We start from the raw sequence: 18563 nt of genomic DNA on the forward strand, positions 1-18563 counted from the left end.
GCAGCAGGAGTAACACCAGCAGCAGGAACAGCATCAGCAGCAGGAGCAACACCAGCAGCAGGAGCAACACCAGCAGCAGCAGTAACATCAGCAGCAGGAGTAACACCAGCAGCAGGAGCAACACCAGCAGCAGGAGTAACACCAGCAGCAGGAGCAACACCAGCAGCAGGAGCAACACCAGCAGCAGGAGTAACATCAGCAGCAGGAGCAACATCAGCAGCAGGAGCAACATCAGCAGCAGGAGCAACATCAGCAGCAGGCGCAACACCAGCAGCAGGAACAACACCAGCAGCAGGAGCAATACCAGCAGCAGGAGCAACATCAGCAGCAGGCGCAACACCAGCAGCAGGAACAACACCAGCAGCAGGAGCAATACCAGCAACAGGAGCAATATCAGCAGCAGGAACAACATCAGCAGCAGGAGTAACACCAGCAGCAGGAACAACACCAGCAGCAGGATTAACACCAGCAGCAGGAGCAATACCAGCAGCAGGAGCAACATCAGCAGCAGGAGCAATGCCAGCAGCAGGAGCAACACCAGCAGCAGGAGCAACACCAGCAGCAGGAGCATCATCAGCAGCAGGAGCAACACCAGCAGCAGGAGCAACATCAGCAGCAGGAGCAACACCAGCAGCAGGAGCAACATCAGCAGCAGGAGCAACACCAGCAGCAGGAGCAACATCAGCAGCAGGAGCAATACCAGCAACAGGAGCAACACCAGCAGCAGGAGCAACATCAGCAGCAGGAGCAACACCAGCAGCAGGAGCAACACCAGCAGCAGGAGCAACATCAGCAGCAGGAGCAACACCAGCAGCAGGAGCAACATCAGCAGCAGGAGCAATACCAGCAGCAGGAGCAACACCAGCAGTAGGAGTAACACCAGCAGCAGGAACAACATCAGCAGCAGGAGTAACACCAGCAGCAGGAGCAACATCAGCAGTAGGAGTAACACCAGCAGCAGGAGCAACACCAGCAGCAGGAGCAACATCAGCAGTAGGAGTAACACCAGCAGCAGGAGCAACACCAGCAGCAGGAGCAACACCAGCAGCACAAACAACACCAGCAGCAGGAACCACACCAGCAGCAGGAGCAACACCAGCAGTAGGAGCAACACCAGCAGCACAAACAACACCAGCAGCAGGAACAACATCAGCAGCAGGAGCAACACCAGCAGCACAAACAACACCAGCAGCAGGAGCAACACCAGCAGCACAAACAACACCAGCAGCAGGAGCAACACCAGCAGCACAAAGAACACCAGCAGCACAAACAACACCAGCAGCAGGAGCGACACCAGCACAGGAACATCAGCAGCAGGAGCAATACCAGCAGCACAAACAACACCAGCAGCAGGAGCAGCACCAGCAGCACAAACAACACCAGCAGCAGGAGCAACACCAGCACAGGAACATCAGCAGCAGGAGAAACACCAGCAGCACAAACAACACCAGCAGCAGGAGCAACAGCAGGAGCAGCACCAGCAGTCACTCCTTCAGCAATCAGGCAGAGGGGGTGGCCACAGAATTCCAGTTGGATTGTAGTGAAATCCTTAACACCAGGTCTATAGGTGGAGGTTCAGCTCTCTCGACATGCGTGTTCACCAGTGTCTCAAGCTGACATCATAGAACCAGTCCTTCTTTCCAGTAAATTAGCTGGCTACCCATTGTCCGTGATCAAAAGGGTTTCTGTCACTGCAGACCCACCCCTGCTGAACCCATATCACCCTGCTTACCCATCATGGCTGTCTGCCTCTTGCAAAATCATATGCTCTCTGCTGCAAGGTGAGAAGGCAGGAAGGTGAGAGTGCTAATAATGCCTTATGTCCAAAGGAAGGAAGGACACCATTTCTGGAGGGTGCCTATGAGGTATGAGTGTGAGAAGGCAATAGAATGTGATATTAGTTGCTCTGAAGGAAATATGAGGTATGCAAGGGGAGAGGAATGAACGAAGCTGCAATTGTGTCGACCAGTGGCGTGCTGGATAGGGGAATGCTTAGCCAGCAAGAATAATACATTGCTCACCAATCTTGCCCTCTTGAGGTGCTCCATGGTGATGATACCCTGGTGCACTATCTCCAATTTGGAGGAAAAACTCTAGCTGATGATGCCCTCAGCCACTTCCCGCCACACATGTCTTCCTTCCATCCTTATGAGACCTCACCTCATTGCAGCCCCATCAACTCCCTCAACAGGATCTCCAGCTAAGATATCCTCCCCATTCTTGTGAGTGCTGCAACCTCAAAACCCCAAGTACTGCTGAGCAGCGGGAAACATTTAAAGAAACAATTTACATTCCACTAAAAAACAAAGATTCAATGACAAACATTCATTCGTGGTTTACTGGTAGGTATGGTAAGGATATGAGAAGAAGCTTGTTACTTTGCAAAGATTAGAAGCAAATTTGAGGTTTGGGAAAGTTTGGGAAACCAGCAAAGGACAAGCAAAAGGTTGATAAAAAGGAACAACCAGAATATGCGAGAAAGCTAGTCAGGAATATAAAACAGATTGCAAGAGGAGGAACTAAAGGAAATGTTGATTTCTCAGAGGTAGAGAAATTATCATGGCGATTCCAAAAAAGTAGAGCTGTTGAACAAGTATTTTGTGTCTGTTTGTGCAGTGTTATATACTGGTGAAGAGTGGGACTGGAGCCAATTTTTACTCAGTGTAACGTTTATTTACAGGACAAAACATTACAAGCATGCACTCCTAACTCAAGTGCACCCTGGTTTCAGTGAGTCTCTATTTAAATTACTTAAATGAAACTCCTATTAACGCTCTCCACTGCATGTTATTAAACACAACTGATTTACAGTCAACACACAAGAGAAGACAGCAATTACATACCACAATGGAGGTATTAAGAGAGAGGAACTTGAGGTAATTAACATCAGCAGAGAAAACATATTCAAAACATGTGAAGGTCTAAAAAACAACTTCCCGAACCTGATAGCTTACACTCTCGAGTGCTAAAAGTGATAGCTATAGATGTCCTGGTGGTGATTTTACAAAATTCTCTCAATTCTCAATTCTTAAGGGTGGCACAATGGTTAGCACTGCTGTCTCACAGTGCCAGGGCCTCGGGTTTGATTCCAGACTTGGGTCATTGTCTGTCTGAAGTCTGCATGTTCTCTCCGTGTCTGTGTGGGTTTTCTCCATGTCCTCCGGTTTCCTCCCACAGTCCAAAAGACATGCTGGTTAGGTGCATTGGCCATGCTAAATTCTACCTCATTGTACCCAAACAGGTGCTGGAGTATGGTGACTAGAGGATTTTCACAGTAACTTTATTGCAGTGTAAATGGAAGCCTACTTGTGACACTAATGAATAAACATTCAACTTTAAGCCATTCTAGGATAGTTCCAATTGATTGGAAATTAGAAAATGTAACTCCACTATTTAAAAAAGGAGGGGGTGAGGGAACAGAAAACTATAAGTCAGTTAGGCTTGCTGTTAGCCATCAGAAAAGTACTGGAATCCAATAATAAAGACATTTTAATAAAGCACTTAGAAAATCATGGTATGATGAGACAAAGTCAACATGGTTTTACATAAAAGCAATCATGTTTGTTAAATTTACAAGTGCTTTATTGAGGATGTAACTAATAGGTCAGATAAAGGGAAACCAGTAAATGTAGAATATATCATTCTCCGGTGATGGTGGTGGTGGTGGGGGGACGGGGGGCGTGGTCGGGTGCTAACTGGAATCAGGTTAGCCACCCCTGGGGAACAGGTTGGAAGTAGCCACAGGGACAGTCAGAATGGCTTTGTCAGTGGAAAATCATGTCTCACAAATTTGACCGAGTTTTTATAAGGGGTAATCAAGAAGGTAGATGTGGACTATGCATGTCCACATGGACTTTAGTAAGGTGCCACATGGTAGGTTATTACATAAGGTTAAATCTCACGGGATCCAGGGTGAGGAGGTCAATTGGATACAGAATTGGCTTAATGACAGAAAAAAGAGAGTGGTTGTAGAGGGTTGCTTTTCAAACTGGAGGCCTTTGACCAGCGGTGTGCCTCAGGGATCGGTGCTGGGTGAGAATGATTTGGATGAAAATTTAGGAGGAATGGTTAGTAAGATTGCAGATGTCACCAAGGTTGGTGGCATCATGGACAGTGAAGAGGTTATCTAGGATTGCAACGGGATCAATTGGGCCAGTGGGCTAACGAATGGCAGATGGAGTTTAATTTAGATAAATGTGAGCTGATGCATTTTTAGTAGACCAAACCAGGGCAGGATTTACTCAGTTAATGATAGGGCATAGCGGAGAGCTGTAGAATAAAGAGATCTAGGGGTACAGGTTCATAGCTCCTTGAAAATGGAGTCACAGGTGGACAGAGTGGTGAAGAAGGCATTTAGCATGCTTGGTTTCATTGATCAGAACACTGAATACAGGAGTTGGGACATCTTGTTGAAGTTGTACAAGACATTGGTAATGCCATACTTGGAATACCATGTAGAGTTCTGGTCATCTTATTATAGAAAGGATATTATTAAACTAGAAAGAGCGCAGAAAAGATTTACTGTGATGCTACCAGGACTGATGGTTTGAGTTATAAGGAGAGGCTGGATAGACTGGGACTTTTTTCCCTGGGGCGTAGGCGGCTTATGGGTGATCTTATGAAGGTCTAGAAAATAACGTGAAGCATAGATCAGCTAGACAGTCAACATCTTTTCTCAAAGGAAGGGGAGTCTAAAACTAGAGGGCATAGGTTTAATGTCAGGGGAGAGATTATAAAAGGGTCTAGAGGGGCAATTTTTTCACACAGAGGATGGAGAGTTTCTAGAACGAGCTGCCAGAGGTAGTAGTAGAGGCGGGTACAATTTTGTCTTTTAAAAAGCATTTAGACAGTTACATGGGTAAGATGGGTATAAAGGGATTTGGGCCAAACGTAGGCAATTGGGATTAGCTTAATGGTAAAAACTGGGCGGCATGAATAAGTTGAGCTGAAGGGCCTGCTCCAAGCTGTAAACTTCTATGACTCTATGGCTCTAGGGGCTGTTGAATGCTGAGGTGGGATGGTTAAAGAGCCTGCCTCTGTGCTGTGGGACTTTAATATTAAAATTAATATCAGATTGGCTTGCAGCTCTCCAGATCCTCCAGGCAGAGTGCTGTAGTGACCAGAAGAGGTCCTGGGACCATGCTTGAGGTAAGTACCGGGAGTCCCAGAAGCAACAGAGTAACAGATGCCCTGGGTGGTTGAAGGGGATGGAGATCGATCTCAGTGTCAGGAGGGCAGGCCAGGGGGAAGTGGAATGGAAGTTACAAGACCCAGAGGGGAGAGTGCTCCAAATCTGAAGGGGCCGTAGATTTTTCTTTTTACGTCAACACGACAAACCAAAATCATGCATTATATAAATACCATTCTTCCTTTAAAATTAATAAAAATACTCACACATAATATATTTCTGTATCATGAACCCACAGAATGTAGCATGAAGCAATGTCTGTCTAAACAGCTAATTATTTTTTGTTTTTCCAGATTTTGGGAGGAATTCCTTGGCAGGCATACTTTCAGAGGGTGCTTTCTGCCTCCACGGCTCTTCAAGCGCAAATACTCTCCTTTGTGGGTGCTTTGTGCACTTTAGTACTGGCTGTTCCATCTGTAGTCATTGGTGCAATAGGAGTATCAACTGGTAATGTCAAACTATTTTAATCTATATAAGAATGAGTTAATGCCTAAGCAGCCTAAAACATTTCAATGTATAGTTAGAAGTTTACAGACAGCAAAATTATCCAGGTGCGTGTTTATTAATTAAGCATTCAAGAGAAGGGTCATTAGACTCATAAGGTTAGCTCTGTTTCTCTTTCCACAGAAGCTGCCAATCCTGCTGGGTTTTTCCAGCACATTCTGGTTGGTTCCCATTCTAGGAGTTGATTCTCCCCCTGCCAGCTCCAGGGCACGCTGCTCACAGACTGTCAGGTGCCACAGCTCGGACACATCTTCACCAGTCTGTGCCCTCTCTGGTTATGCGCGCTTTTCCCCTGTGGAGAAGTTAGGGGGATTGAAAGCATTGGATATTTTGAAATGCATAGGGTGCAATGTGTGCCTGAGTTTTGAAGCTTGTATTGGCTGTTTCAGGAAAAAGGGTTACCACTGGCAAATGCTGAATGTGGGTTTGAGGGAGTAGGTTTCAGAATGGAATGCACATTCACCCTTGCTGCCTGAAGAATGTAATTCAGTTTCTTCTGACGCAGTTTCCTGGACTGAGGTGTCAAGGTTCTGATATTAACTGCAGCTGCCACTATACCCGCACAATGCATTTGCAGCATGACCCCTTGGGTGATGATCCTGAATGGAGATGAGCAGCTAGTGCCTCTCCTCCACTGCATCCTTCAGGCAGGCCTGGTCAGCCTCAGAGAACCTCCCGACAGGTTTCTTTCCAGCCACCTTCCTGGTGTGACTGGCACTGTCTCCATTATTGCAGCTTATATGCAGTTCTGGCTCATTACGGGAGTGCAGTTGCAGTCAGTTTGGGCCAGTGGGCCAGTTAGCAAAAAATTCTTGTGAGAAATGTAAAGGGAACCTGGTTTCAATAGAGGGTGAGCCATCTCCCAAGGCACTGATTGGCTCTCATTCAACAAGGTGCTGGGTCTAGGGGGTGCAATGCTCAAGACTCTCATTCAACAAGGGGAATGCTCGAAGACAGGGGGTGTGCATGGCAGCACAGCATTATTTGTGTCCAAGGCAGCAATGAGGCCAGTTTGTGTGAAGTGGGGCAGGGGAATTGGGGGGATGGGTGCTAACGATATCTGGGTCGCTCAGGGGGCCAGCAGTGTGCAGGTGGGTGGGCAGGCGGGTGTGGGAGTGGTGCGGTGGTAAGAGGCCAGCGATGAGGTCAACGGTGTCTGTGGGGGGGTTGAGAGCAGCAATTTCAATCTCCCAGAGATGTGCACATGCATGGGATCCCACTCATCACACTGGTTTCAGCCTCTTCAGAAGGAATAGGCTCCATCTCCTGGTTTTTAATGAAAACACGCTAGTGGCCTATGCAGTGCAGAGTGTGGGAGATTCATTTTGGGAAACACGCTGGGAAAACCAGTGCAATGTATTCCAATTTTCATGCAAATTTGACACTTTGAAATTTTTGGGGAGAATTTCGGTCAGTGACTCTATTTTCTCTCCACAGATGCTGTCAGAGCTGCTGAGTTTTTCCAGCATGTTCTGTTTTTGTTTCAGATTCTAGCATCCGCAGTATTTTGCCTTTGTGATTCTATTTGTTAGCTGTCTAAGAGTTACATTTTTTTTTTACAGACTGGAATCGGACTGAATATGGTCTTCCAGATCCTACGCACAGGAATGAGACTCAGATGATTTTGCCTATTATACTACGGTACCTTTGTCCAAATTACATTGCATTTTTTGGCCTTGGAGCTGTCTCTGCTGCAGTGATGTCATCAGCTGACTCTTCCATCCTATCAGCAAGTTCCATGTTTACTCGGAACATTTATCATGGTGTAATTAGGCATGAAGTGAGCATGTGTTAAACCTACAAGTCTTCAATTTATTTATTGTACATATTTACTTTATTTTACATTGTTACATGTATTTTACCAAGTAATATATTGTTGCTAAGTTATGCGAAACGTGGTGATTGGTCAATGTGGCATATGGGTAACAAACTCAATTTATCTAATCACATCAAATTGATCAAATATTATTACTGAAGGAGGTTGCTGGAAGATGTGTTTTTAAATATATTTATCATCAAACTACGTTCTTAACATATCAACATCCTGAGGTCAAATGGCCGGAATGGGGCCCCACGGAGCCAGTTAGTCCTCACAAACCTAAGAGAGAATTTGAACTCTCCTGCAGAAAGCCAGCATGAGTAGAAAGCTTGGCTGCGAGCAATCAAAGTTTGGGTGGCTCAGAGAACCCTCTCCAGCCCCTCTCACAACTCAGGTAAGTGATAGTTGGGGTTGGTAACATGACAGGAATCTTGGAGAGTCCAGGAATTCAACACTCATCTCCCAGACATGGTTAACAGTCCAGCAGAAAAATCAAAAGGGCATTAAGAGATGAGGTGCATTTTTTTCAGTTTCTTTGAATACTTTAATCTATTGACTTTAAAAAGTTGGAGATGGATAGGAAAAAAGTCTATTTTAGCAAGGTGAGACTATTAGAGTGAAACATCCATGAATATATCCAAACAGGGCTGCTTCAGCAACATTTTAGTTGTGGGAAGGGAGGGCAACCAGGGTAGCAGAAAGAATAAGCTTTCCTTAGGGGACCTGGAACAGTGTTCCAGTTCCTCTGGCCCTACAAAGACTATTGTTTAGATCTTACCTTTCAGGACCTCTGCTTCTTCCCCAGCAGGTTTTAATGATCGCTACAGAACAGGAATCTGGCTGCAAATAGAGTTGCTTAATCATAAACCCCATTTCACCCAGAATCTGTTGAGCAGAGGAATTTAAAATTCCCTTTAATTTCAAATCTAATTGGTAGAATAAAATCTCTCTAAACTAGACACAACAACACATTCACACAACTTACTGAACAGGCAGCCTAGAGTGCGGTCTGAATGGAGTGTGAGTTAAAAAGTAAGAGAGTAGAAAATTAATGGCAGCCATTTAAGGATATATTTCATATGTCTCAACACAAATATATTCCATTGAGAAGGAAGAATCTGAGAAGAATTTACCATCTGTGGCTAACTAAGGAAGTTAAGGAAGGTATTAGGTTGAAAGAAGCGATGTACAATACTCCAATAATTAGTGGTAGACAAGAAGTTTGAGAAACATTGAAAAAACATCAAAGAATGACAAAAATCTAATTAAGAGGTAGAAATTGGAGTGTGGTAGAAAGCTATCAATGAACGTAAAAACGTAGAGTAATGGCTGCTAAAAATATATAAAAAGGAAAGGAGCAGTGACAGTGAGCATTTGTTCCTTAGAGGGCGAGACTGAGGAATTAATAATGACAAAAAACAAAATGGCACAGATACTGAATAAGTATTTTGTATCCATCTTCACAGTAGAAGACACAAAAAGCATCCCACAATTGTAGAAAAACAAAGGGCAAACTGGAGGGAGAAACTTAACAATCACTATCACTAGAGAAAAAGTACCAGGAAAATTAATGGGATTAAGAGCTGACAAGAGCTCTGGACCTGATGCCCTCCATCTGAGGGTCTTCAAGGAAATGCCTGTAGAGACAATGGATGTATTGGATATAATCTTCCAAAATTCCCTGCATTTTGGAAAGGTCCCAGTGGATTAGAAAAGCACAAATGTAATATCACTATTCAAGAAAGGAGGACGACCAACAGCATGGTGGATAAAGGGGAACCCATAGACATAATGCATCTGGATTTCCAAAAGGCATTTGATAATGTGCCACATAAAAGGTTACTGCACAAAATAAGTAGGATGTGCTGGGGGTGATATATGAACATGGATAGAGGATTGGTTAACTAACCAAAAACAGAGGGTCAGAAAGAATGGATCGTTTTCAGGTTGGCAATCAGTTTGTAGTTTGGAGGAATCTTGCATTTGTACTTGAATCACAACAAGTTTGAATACAGGTATAGCAAAAAATTAATAAGGCAAGTGGAAAGTTGGCCTTTATTGCAAAGGGGATGGAGCATAAAACTAAGGAAGTCTTGCTACAGTGGTTCAGGGCATGGGTGAGACCACACTTGGAGGGCAGTGAGTAGCTGTTGTCTCTTAAGGATAAACTTGCATTGGAAACAGTCCTAGGATGTTTCATTCGGCTGATTCCTGGGATGAAAGTAATGGCTTTTATGGAAAGGTTGGACTAATACTCATCGGCATTTAGGAGAATGAATGTTTCCTCTCATAGAAGAATTAAGAACTAGGAAGCATTGTTTAAAATTATTGTGTCACCCATTTTAGATAAAGATTAAGAAGATTTTCTTCTCTAAGGGACTCATTAGTCTTTGGAATTCTCTGCCACAGAGAGTTGTGAAGGCTGAATCATTAAAGGCTGAGTTAGATTTTTAATCTATGAGGATGTCAAAGGTTATGGGAGGAAATGCAAGACAGTGGAGTTAAAGCCAAACTCAGCCATAGCTCAATAGGTCAAATGGCCTCCCCATTCCTATTTCTTATAATATTATGATTGTCTTTGCTCAATATATCCCTCTGGGGGTTGTACTGCAGAATGTCATGCCAACTTTGTTACCCAAGATCTAGGTCGCGATTCTCCCATCGTGTAGCGCTAATATTTTAGCGCAGCTGAGTGGGAGATTGTCACATCGGCCCATTTGCAGGGCTTGCACAAGCATTTGCACACCCCTTGCATCTCCCAGCACAGGTTTCCAGCAGCTTCTGCTCCAAGCCAGAAATCGCGGGGAGGCATAAAGACAATTTACATGGTAATTTTAATATGATTTAAATATGATTAGCAGGTCTGAAACTGAAGTCTCTGGGCCCACTAGTATCTCCCACCTCACCAGGGTATTTCACTGGGGATTACAGTAGCTCCCCACTTTCAGGTAGCTAATGGCCTAACCCTGCTGGAATGAAGGTGGGGTGCTATCGGGCTCCCAAAGGGTCAGACGGCGAGGGGGTGGGGGGGAGGGCGGGGCAGCCCACAGCATTGGCACCCTGGCCATGCCAGCCTGTTCCCCAGCATCGCCCAAGGGGCAAAGTGCCAATGCCTGGAGGCACCTTGGCACTGCCCATCGGACATGGGGCAGTTCCAGTAGGATGGAGCATAGGGAGGCCTGATGGGGAGGGGCCTATGGAGCAATTGGTGGAGTGGGGGATCCCACTGCCATTCTATATAGGGATCGATGGGGGAAGCTGGGAGGTCAGCGATCGGGCAGGCTGGGGGCTGGGGGCGGGGGGGATCAGCCAGGGGGAGGTCTGTCAGCCTGCTGGGGTGGGTCGCACTGTGGAGGAAGGGGGAGTTGGGGCTATTGGAAGGGTTTCCTGTCCAGGGTGGGGTGATTGGTGGGGGGAAGGGCTGGAGATCACAGTGTGCCTGGAGTGGGGTGGGTTGGGGCTGGGCCTGGGAACAGTTGGAGGGACCAGCACCTGGGCTGTGGGGTGGCAGAGAGCTGGCATTGTGGGGCTGGCCAGCGATCAGGAGGTTGGCAATATGGGACCATTGTGCATGCACCGATCTCAGCACTGACAGATTGGCACATGTGCAGTAGCCCACTCAGCATGCTGATTTCAGCCTCTCTAGTGGAAATAGGCCCCACCCCCTGAAATTTAATGATATTCATGCTGGTGACCTCTACAGTGCACAGAGTGTGGGTGATTCTTCTCTGAACTCCTACTTAAAAAAAACAATGCGAATTACTCTGGTTTTCACACAAATTTGACACTTAAAATTCTTTTGAGAAAATTTCGCCCCTGTAGTTTGGATCTGAAACCACCATTTTTCCAGCATCCAAATCTGTATCTAGAGATAGAATCAATCTGCATTGGCCTTTTTTAAATGACATCTTTAACATTGCAGTGAAATAACTTACTACATACACAATTCAGCTGAAATTAATAATCTGAAATGGACATTAACAATAACTGATGAAGGTTGGATTTATTTTTTTACTGATATATATGTTAATGACCGGGAGGAAGGAAGTGAGTGTACAGTAGCCAAACTTACAGATGGCATAAAAATAGGTGGAAAGGCAATTTGCGAGAGGGATACAAACAACTTACAAAAAGGTATATTAATTGGTTAAGTAAAGGGCAAAAAGTTGGCAAATGGAGTATAATGTGGGAAAATGTGAAGTTGTTCATTTTGGTAGGGAGAACAAAAGAACAGAGTGTTACTTAAATGGAGAAAAACTGCAGAAAGCTGCAACACAAAGGAACTTGGGAGCATTTGGGTACAGCAGGTTGTCAGGAAGGTTAATGGAATGTTGGCCCCTATTACAAGAGGGTTGGAGTATATGAGTAGGAAAGTCTTGCTGCAACTATACAAGGTACTGGTGAGACCACATCTGGAGCACTGTGAGCATTTTTGGTTCCTTTATTTGAGAAAATATATTATTTCATCAGTGGCAGTTCAGAGAAGGCTCAGTAGAATGATCCTGGTATGGAAGGATTGTCTGATAAGGAAAGATTGAACAGGTTTGGACACTACGCATTGGAATTTAAAAGAATGAGAGCTGATCTCGTTGAAACATATTCAGATTGTTAATGACAAGACAGAATAAATTCTGGGACAAAGCCTAGGACCAGAAACATAGTCTCAGAATAAAGGGATGTCAATTTAAGTCTGAGTTGAGGAGAAATTTCTTCTCAGCAGTCTGAGCACTGAAGACTGCCAACCGCCCTAGGACAAGCTGAAAAAGAGTCCTTTATCCCCTCTCACTGTCTACTGTCCATTAGCCAATTCTTTATACATGCCAATATCCTATCTCCAACACCATGGGCTCTTACTTTAAGACTTAACCTTTTGTAAGATAACTTGTCAAATGCAACACTGGTTCCCCTCTATCTATTCTGATTGAGACTTCTTCAAAAAACTCCAATAACTTAGTCGGACATGATTTCCCTTTCATGAAGCCATGTAGACTCTGCTTGACTAGATTATGATTTCCTAAATATGCTGCTATTAGTTCCTTAATAATTGATTCCAATTTTTTCCAGCAATATATGTTAGGCTAAATGGCCTATAGTTACTCACTTTTTTGCCCTCCTTCCTTTTTGCATAGGGGTGTCACATTGGCAGTTTTCTAATTCTTTGATACTTCTCCAGAATCCAAGGATTTTTGGAAAATGACAACCAATGCATCCATTATCCCTGTGGTTATAGAGCCATAGAGATTTATAGCATGGAAACAGGCCCTTAGGCCCAACTTGTCCATGCCACCCCTTTTTAAGCAACTATGCTAGTCCCAATTGCATACATATCCCATAAGCTCATATCCTTCTATATCCATCTTACCCACGTAACTGTCTAAATGCTTTATAAAAGACAAAATTATGCCTGCTTCTATTACTACCTCTGGCAGCTTGTTCCAGACACACACGACCCTTTGTAAAAAAAATTGCCCCTCTGGACCTTTTTGTATCTCTCCCCTCTCATCTTAAACCTATGGTCTTTAGCTTTAGACTCCCCTACCTTTGGGAAAGATGTTGGCTATCTAGGTAATCTATGCCCCTCATTATATACAGACCTCTATAAGAACATCTGTAAGTCTCCCACGCTCCAGCGAAAAAACTCCCAGTCTTTCCAGCCTCTCCATATAACTCAAACCATCAAGTCCCAGTAGCATCCTAGTAAATCTTTTCTGCACTCTTCCTAGTTTAATAATACCCTTTTTATAATAGGGTGACCAGAATTGTACACAGTATTCCAAAGATAGCCTTACCAAGTCTTGAACAACTTCAACAAGACATCCTAACTCCTTTACTCAATGTTCTGGTCAATGAAACCAAGTGCCAAACGCCTTCTTCACAGCCCTGTCCACCTGTGACTCCACTTTCAAGAAGCTACGAACCTGTATTCCTAGATCTCTTTGTTCTATATCTCTCCCCAATACCCCACCATTAACTGAGTCAGTCCTGCCCTGATTCAATCTACCAAAATGCATCGCCTCGCATTTACCTAAATTAAACTCCATCTGCCATTCATCGACCCACTAACCCAATTGATCTAAGACCCGTTGCAATCCTAGATAATGTTCTTCACTGTACACTATGCCACCAATCTTGGTGTCATCTGCAAACTTACTAGGCATGCCTATTAAATTCACATCCAAATCATTAATATAAATGACAAATAACAACGCACCCAGCACTGATCCCTGAGGCACACCACTAGCTTCCAGTTTGAAAAACAACCCCTGCACTGACCCTATGTCTTCTTTCATCAGCTAATTTTGTATCCATTTGATTGCCTTACCCTGGATTCCGTGAGATTTAACCTCATGCAACAACCCTACCATGCGGTACCTTGTCAAAGGCCTTTCTGAAGTCCATGTAGACAACATCAACAGCATTGCCCTCATCGACCTTCTTGGTTACCCTTTCAAAAAACACAATCAGATTTGTGAGACATGACTTTCCATAGCCATGCTGACTGTCCCTAATCAGTCCTTGCTTCTCTAAATACTTATAGATCCTGTCTCTCAGAATACATTCTAACAACTTACCCACTACTGATATGAGGTTCACCAGCTTGTAGTTTCCAGGCTTTTCCCTGTAGCCCTTGTTAAACAAATGCACAACATTTGCCATGCTCCAAACGTCATGCACCTCAACTGTGACTGTCGATATCTCTGCTAGGGGACCCGTGAGTTCTTCCCTAACCTCCCACAACATCCTGGGATACACTTCACCAGGTCCCAGGGATGTATCTACCTTGATGCACTTCAAAACTTCCAGCACCTCTTTCTCTGTAATATGTACACTCCTCAAGACACCACCATTTGTTTCCCCAAGTTCTCTAACATCAATGCCTTTCTCAACAGTAAATACTGATGTGAAATATTCATTTTGGATCTCATCCATCTGTTGTGGATCCACACAAAGATGATCTTGTTGATCCTTAAGAGGCATTAAGTACCATCACCATTACTAGAAAGTAGTATCAGATCCTTAAGACGCCCTATTCTCTCCCTAGTTGCTCTTTTGCCCTTTATGTAATTGTAGAATTGGATTCTCCTTTGCCTTATCTGCCAATACAATCTCATGTCCCCTTTTTTGCTCTCCTGATTTCTCTCTTAACTCTACTCCTACAGCCACTATACTCTTCAAGGGATCCACTTGATCCCAGCTGCCTATGCATGTCACATGCTTCCTCTTTTAAGATCCTAGAATGCAAGCCATCAAGGAGATTTATCTGCCTTTACTCCCGTTAGTTTGTCTAATACTATTTCTCTAGTGATGGTAATGGTACTTAATTCCTCCCTCATATTCTTTAGTTTCAATGGGATGTTCAAAGTATCTCCCACCTAAAAGTCTGATGCAAAATATTTGTTTAAGTCCTCTGCTATTCCCTTGTTCCTCATGACTATCACCTAGATTCATTTTCTAAAGGGTTTCACTTTGACCTCTCTCATCCTTTTCATATATTTAAAGAAGCCCTTTTTAACAGTTTTTATATTTCTCGCTAATATGCTCTTGTAATTTATTTTCTCTCTCTTTATTATCTTTTTAGCCCTCATTTGCTGGATTCTGAATTTATTCCAGACTTCAGGGCTATCACTGAGTTTTGCTTCCTTAAATGCAGTCGAATGCTCCTCTTAACTTCCTTAGTTAGCCATGGTTGGTTTATCCCTCTCTTAGAATCTTTTCTCCTTACTGGAAAACATTTTTGCTGAGAGTCATGAATTATGTCCTTAGATGTCTGCCATTGCCTGCACATTGTCTTTCCTGCTAAACTATGCACCTCATCCACTTTAGCTAACCCTATCCTCATTTCATTGTAATTCCCCTCATTTAAGTTAAACACAGTTGTTTCTGACCCAAGTTTCTCACTCTCAAACTGAATAAACTGACTGACCCACTTCATTTGTAGGATACCTGCTAAAGAATAATCAACACTGTGAAAAGTTATGCTTGGAATTCTTCCAATTCAATATCTGACTGATGAGTAGAGTACTCTACTTGGTGACAAAAATATTATAAATGTGGCCCATAAGTATCGTAATTATTATAAATATGGCCCATAACTATCATAATTATGGAAACACCAACACCTGCAAGCTTCCCCTCCAAACGACTGAACATCCTGACCTGGAATTATATTGTCATTCCTGTCTGTGGGTCAGACTCCTGGAACTCCTTTCCCAGCAGCACTGTGGTTGTGCCCACAACACAAAGGCTGCAGTAGTTCACAAAGGTGGCTCACCACCACCTTTTCACTGGAATTAGGAATGGGCAATAAATGCTGGTCTAGTCAGCGACACCCAGATCCAATGAATATATTAAAAGAAACACATTCAATTTTGCAGCTTTTTAAAATTTTGAATTGTTAGCATTTATAAAGTTTTGAACAAAATGCAATAAACACACTTGGCAAGTATGTTTATTTGCATAGAGCACAGTCATCTAATTTTAGTTTGGCAATCATAGAATCCATAAAATTTATACAGTGCAGAAGGAGGCCATTCAGCCCATTGAGTTTGCACCGACAACAATCCCACCCAGACTGTACTCCCGTAACCCCGCATATTTACCATGCTAATCCCCTGACACTAGGTTCAATTTGGCACGGCCAATCAACCTAACCGACACATCTTTGGATTGTGAGACATGGGGAGAATGTGCAAACTCCACACAGACGGGCCAGAATTGAACCCGAGTCCTTGGCGCTGTGAGGCAGCAGTACTAACCACTGGGCCACCATGCCACCCCAGTCACTGGAAAAATAAAATATCGGCTAGAATTCTCCAGTCGTTGATTCTCCACTGCCAGCCAGAATGGAGAATTTGGTTCTCTGCCAAATCTCCATTCACTGCAACAGGACCAGAGAATCCCAGCCACAGGCGAGTTCGGAGAAATCTGGCCTGTAGACCATACTTTATAAGTTCAGTCCCCCTGTTCCCTGGGCAAGATTAACAGTGTTAATGCTACAGTTAGCATAAGGATACTATATCTGATTACTTAATGATTCTTGATAAGAACTGCATGTGTTAAAATGCAGAGTTATGCAGTACAATGCAGCATTAAAATATTGTTTAAGGACACAATCCAATTTGGTCCGCTGATAGTCTGTTGGTAATCACTATTTAAGCCCATGCTTGAAGATTGATCATTTGGGCAATGACAGATCTGAGCAAATACACCTCAACAAAAAAAAACTGGATGATTAATGCACTTATTAAAAACTGTGGAAACTTTTCTTGTCATAACATACAGTAAGGATAGTCAATTAGTGTTTTTACCCTTCCCTCTTTATGTATATTACAGGCCACAGATAAAGAGCTAGTATGGATAATGCGAGCAGCTATCCTTGTGTTCGGAACAATAGCAGCTGCGATGACATGGCTGTCCACTTCGATCTATGGATTATGGTATCTGAGCTCGGATCTTGTCTTTGTTCTACTTTTTCCTCAGCTTGTATCTGTACTGTATGTCAAGGGAACTAACGCATATGGTTGCATCACTGGTTACTTTTTTGGTCTTTTGCTGCGTGTTGGTGGTGGTGAGCCTTACCTACAACTAAAACCATTAATTTGTTATGCTGGATGCCATTTAGATTTCAGGTTTCCATCTGGACCAATATATACCCAAAGATTTCCGTTCAAAACTGTATCAATGTTAGCATCCTTTGTGATGAACTTACTTGTTTCATTTCTGACTAAATATCTCTACAATATAGGAATTTTCCCACCAAAACTGGACTTTCTTCATGGCTTTGATCCACAGTTTAAAAAAGAAAAAACAAATAAAATAGCATCAGAGATCAGTGGTAGCACAGATGCAGTTGAACAGATGCCTTCAGATAAAGAAGACGAGGAACCTCAAAATACTACTTCTCAAGACAAGGAACCAGTCAATGATTAAGTTTCAAGTCCATTGATTTCAAAAAAAAGATGACAGACACATGCCTCAACTTCAAACATGGACATTGTGGCAAAAATGTATTACACCTGAAGCAAATGCCTCATCGTTTTGATTAGCAAAAGCTATAAATAATAAATAAAACAAAACTCACTGATAAACAGTTAAAGTTAGTGGACTAAAAATCCCAACTGAGTCAATTATTAGCAATGGATATCATTAGCTAGTTACTGTTCCATTCAGTTTAGAACAACAACTTGCATGTAATCTTTAATGTAGGAAAACACTTCTCAGGAGTATAATTAGATGAAAATTGACACCAAAAGTCAAAGAAGGAGACATGAGGAAAAAGGGCCAAAAACTTGGTCAAGGAGGTAGGTTTCAACAGATCATCTTAAAGGGGAAGAGATTGTTGGAGAGACGGAGAAGTTTAGAAAGGGAATTTCAGAATTTAGGGTCTAGAAAGCTGAAGACATAGCCAGCAATGGGGGAGCGAAGGAAGTGAAAGATGTACAAGAGACTGAAGACCTTGAAAGATACAGAACTCTTGGGAAATTGTAAGACTAAAGGAGGTTACAGAGATAGGGACGGGCAAGGCCATGCAAGAGCTCGATGATGAGAATTTTCAAATTGAGGTGCTGCTAGAGTAGCAAGCAAATTCAGGTCAGCAAGCAGAATGAATGAGACTTGATGCAAGTTAGGATACAGGCAAAAGAGTCTGAATGAGCTTATATTTATGAAGGGTGGAAGATTGAAGGCCAGATGCACTTTGGAACAGTCCAGGCTGAAGGGTATAAAAGCATAGATGAAAATTCCAGTAGCACATGGCTAAGGCAGGGGTGGAGATGGGCAAAATAACAGAGATGAAATGATGTGTTTTTTGTGATAGAAAGCATCTGGAGTTAACAGTTCAGCTCAGAATCAAATGAGATGGCAAGACTGCAAATGGTCCAGTTCAGCCTGAAGCAGTGACTAAGGGAAGATTGACAAGATTAGACATCTGATTATAATCTTCTTCACCTCATTTACCTTTGCTCAATAAAGCTGGAACTCCTGTTTTTTTCAAAAACAATTCTGAATTATTTTCCAATCACCTTTTCTGTCACATGTACTGTTTACTTACGC

At 43.3% G+C, this 18563-nt stretch overlaps 1 protein-coding gene across 1 annotated transcript in view; it reads left to right on the forward strand.

Annotated features, from left to right (window-relative positions):
- LOC145349296 (high-affinity choline transporter 1-like) overlaps positions 1 to 17441 on the forward strand; it is a 111048-nt gene extending 93607 nt beyond the window's left edge. Inside the window, exons 6-8 of the mRNA XM_080197802.1 lie at positions 5482 to 5635; positions 7255 to 7472; positions 16845 to 17441. Coding sequence (XP_080053928.1) covers positions 5482 to 5635; positions 7255 to 7472; positions 16845 to 17441 — 969 coding nt within the window. The remainder of the gene's footprint in view (positions 1 to 5481; positions 5636 to 7254; positions 7473 to 16844) is intronic.
- Positions 17442 to 18563: the final 1122 nt, after the last annotated feature.

Source organism: Carcharhinus amblyrhynchos, chromosome 10 (assembly GCF_965287045.1).
Source record: "Carcharhinus amblyrhynchos chromosome 10, sCarAmb.v2.hapA, whole genome shotgun sequence".
Taxonomy (NCBI): domain Eukaryota; kingdom Metazoa; phylum Chordata; class Chondrichthyes; order Carcharhiniformes; family Carcharhinidae; genus Carcharhinus; species Carcharhinus amblyrhynchos.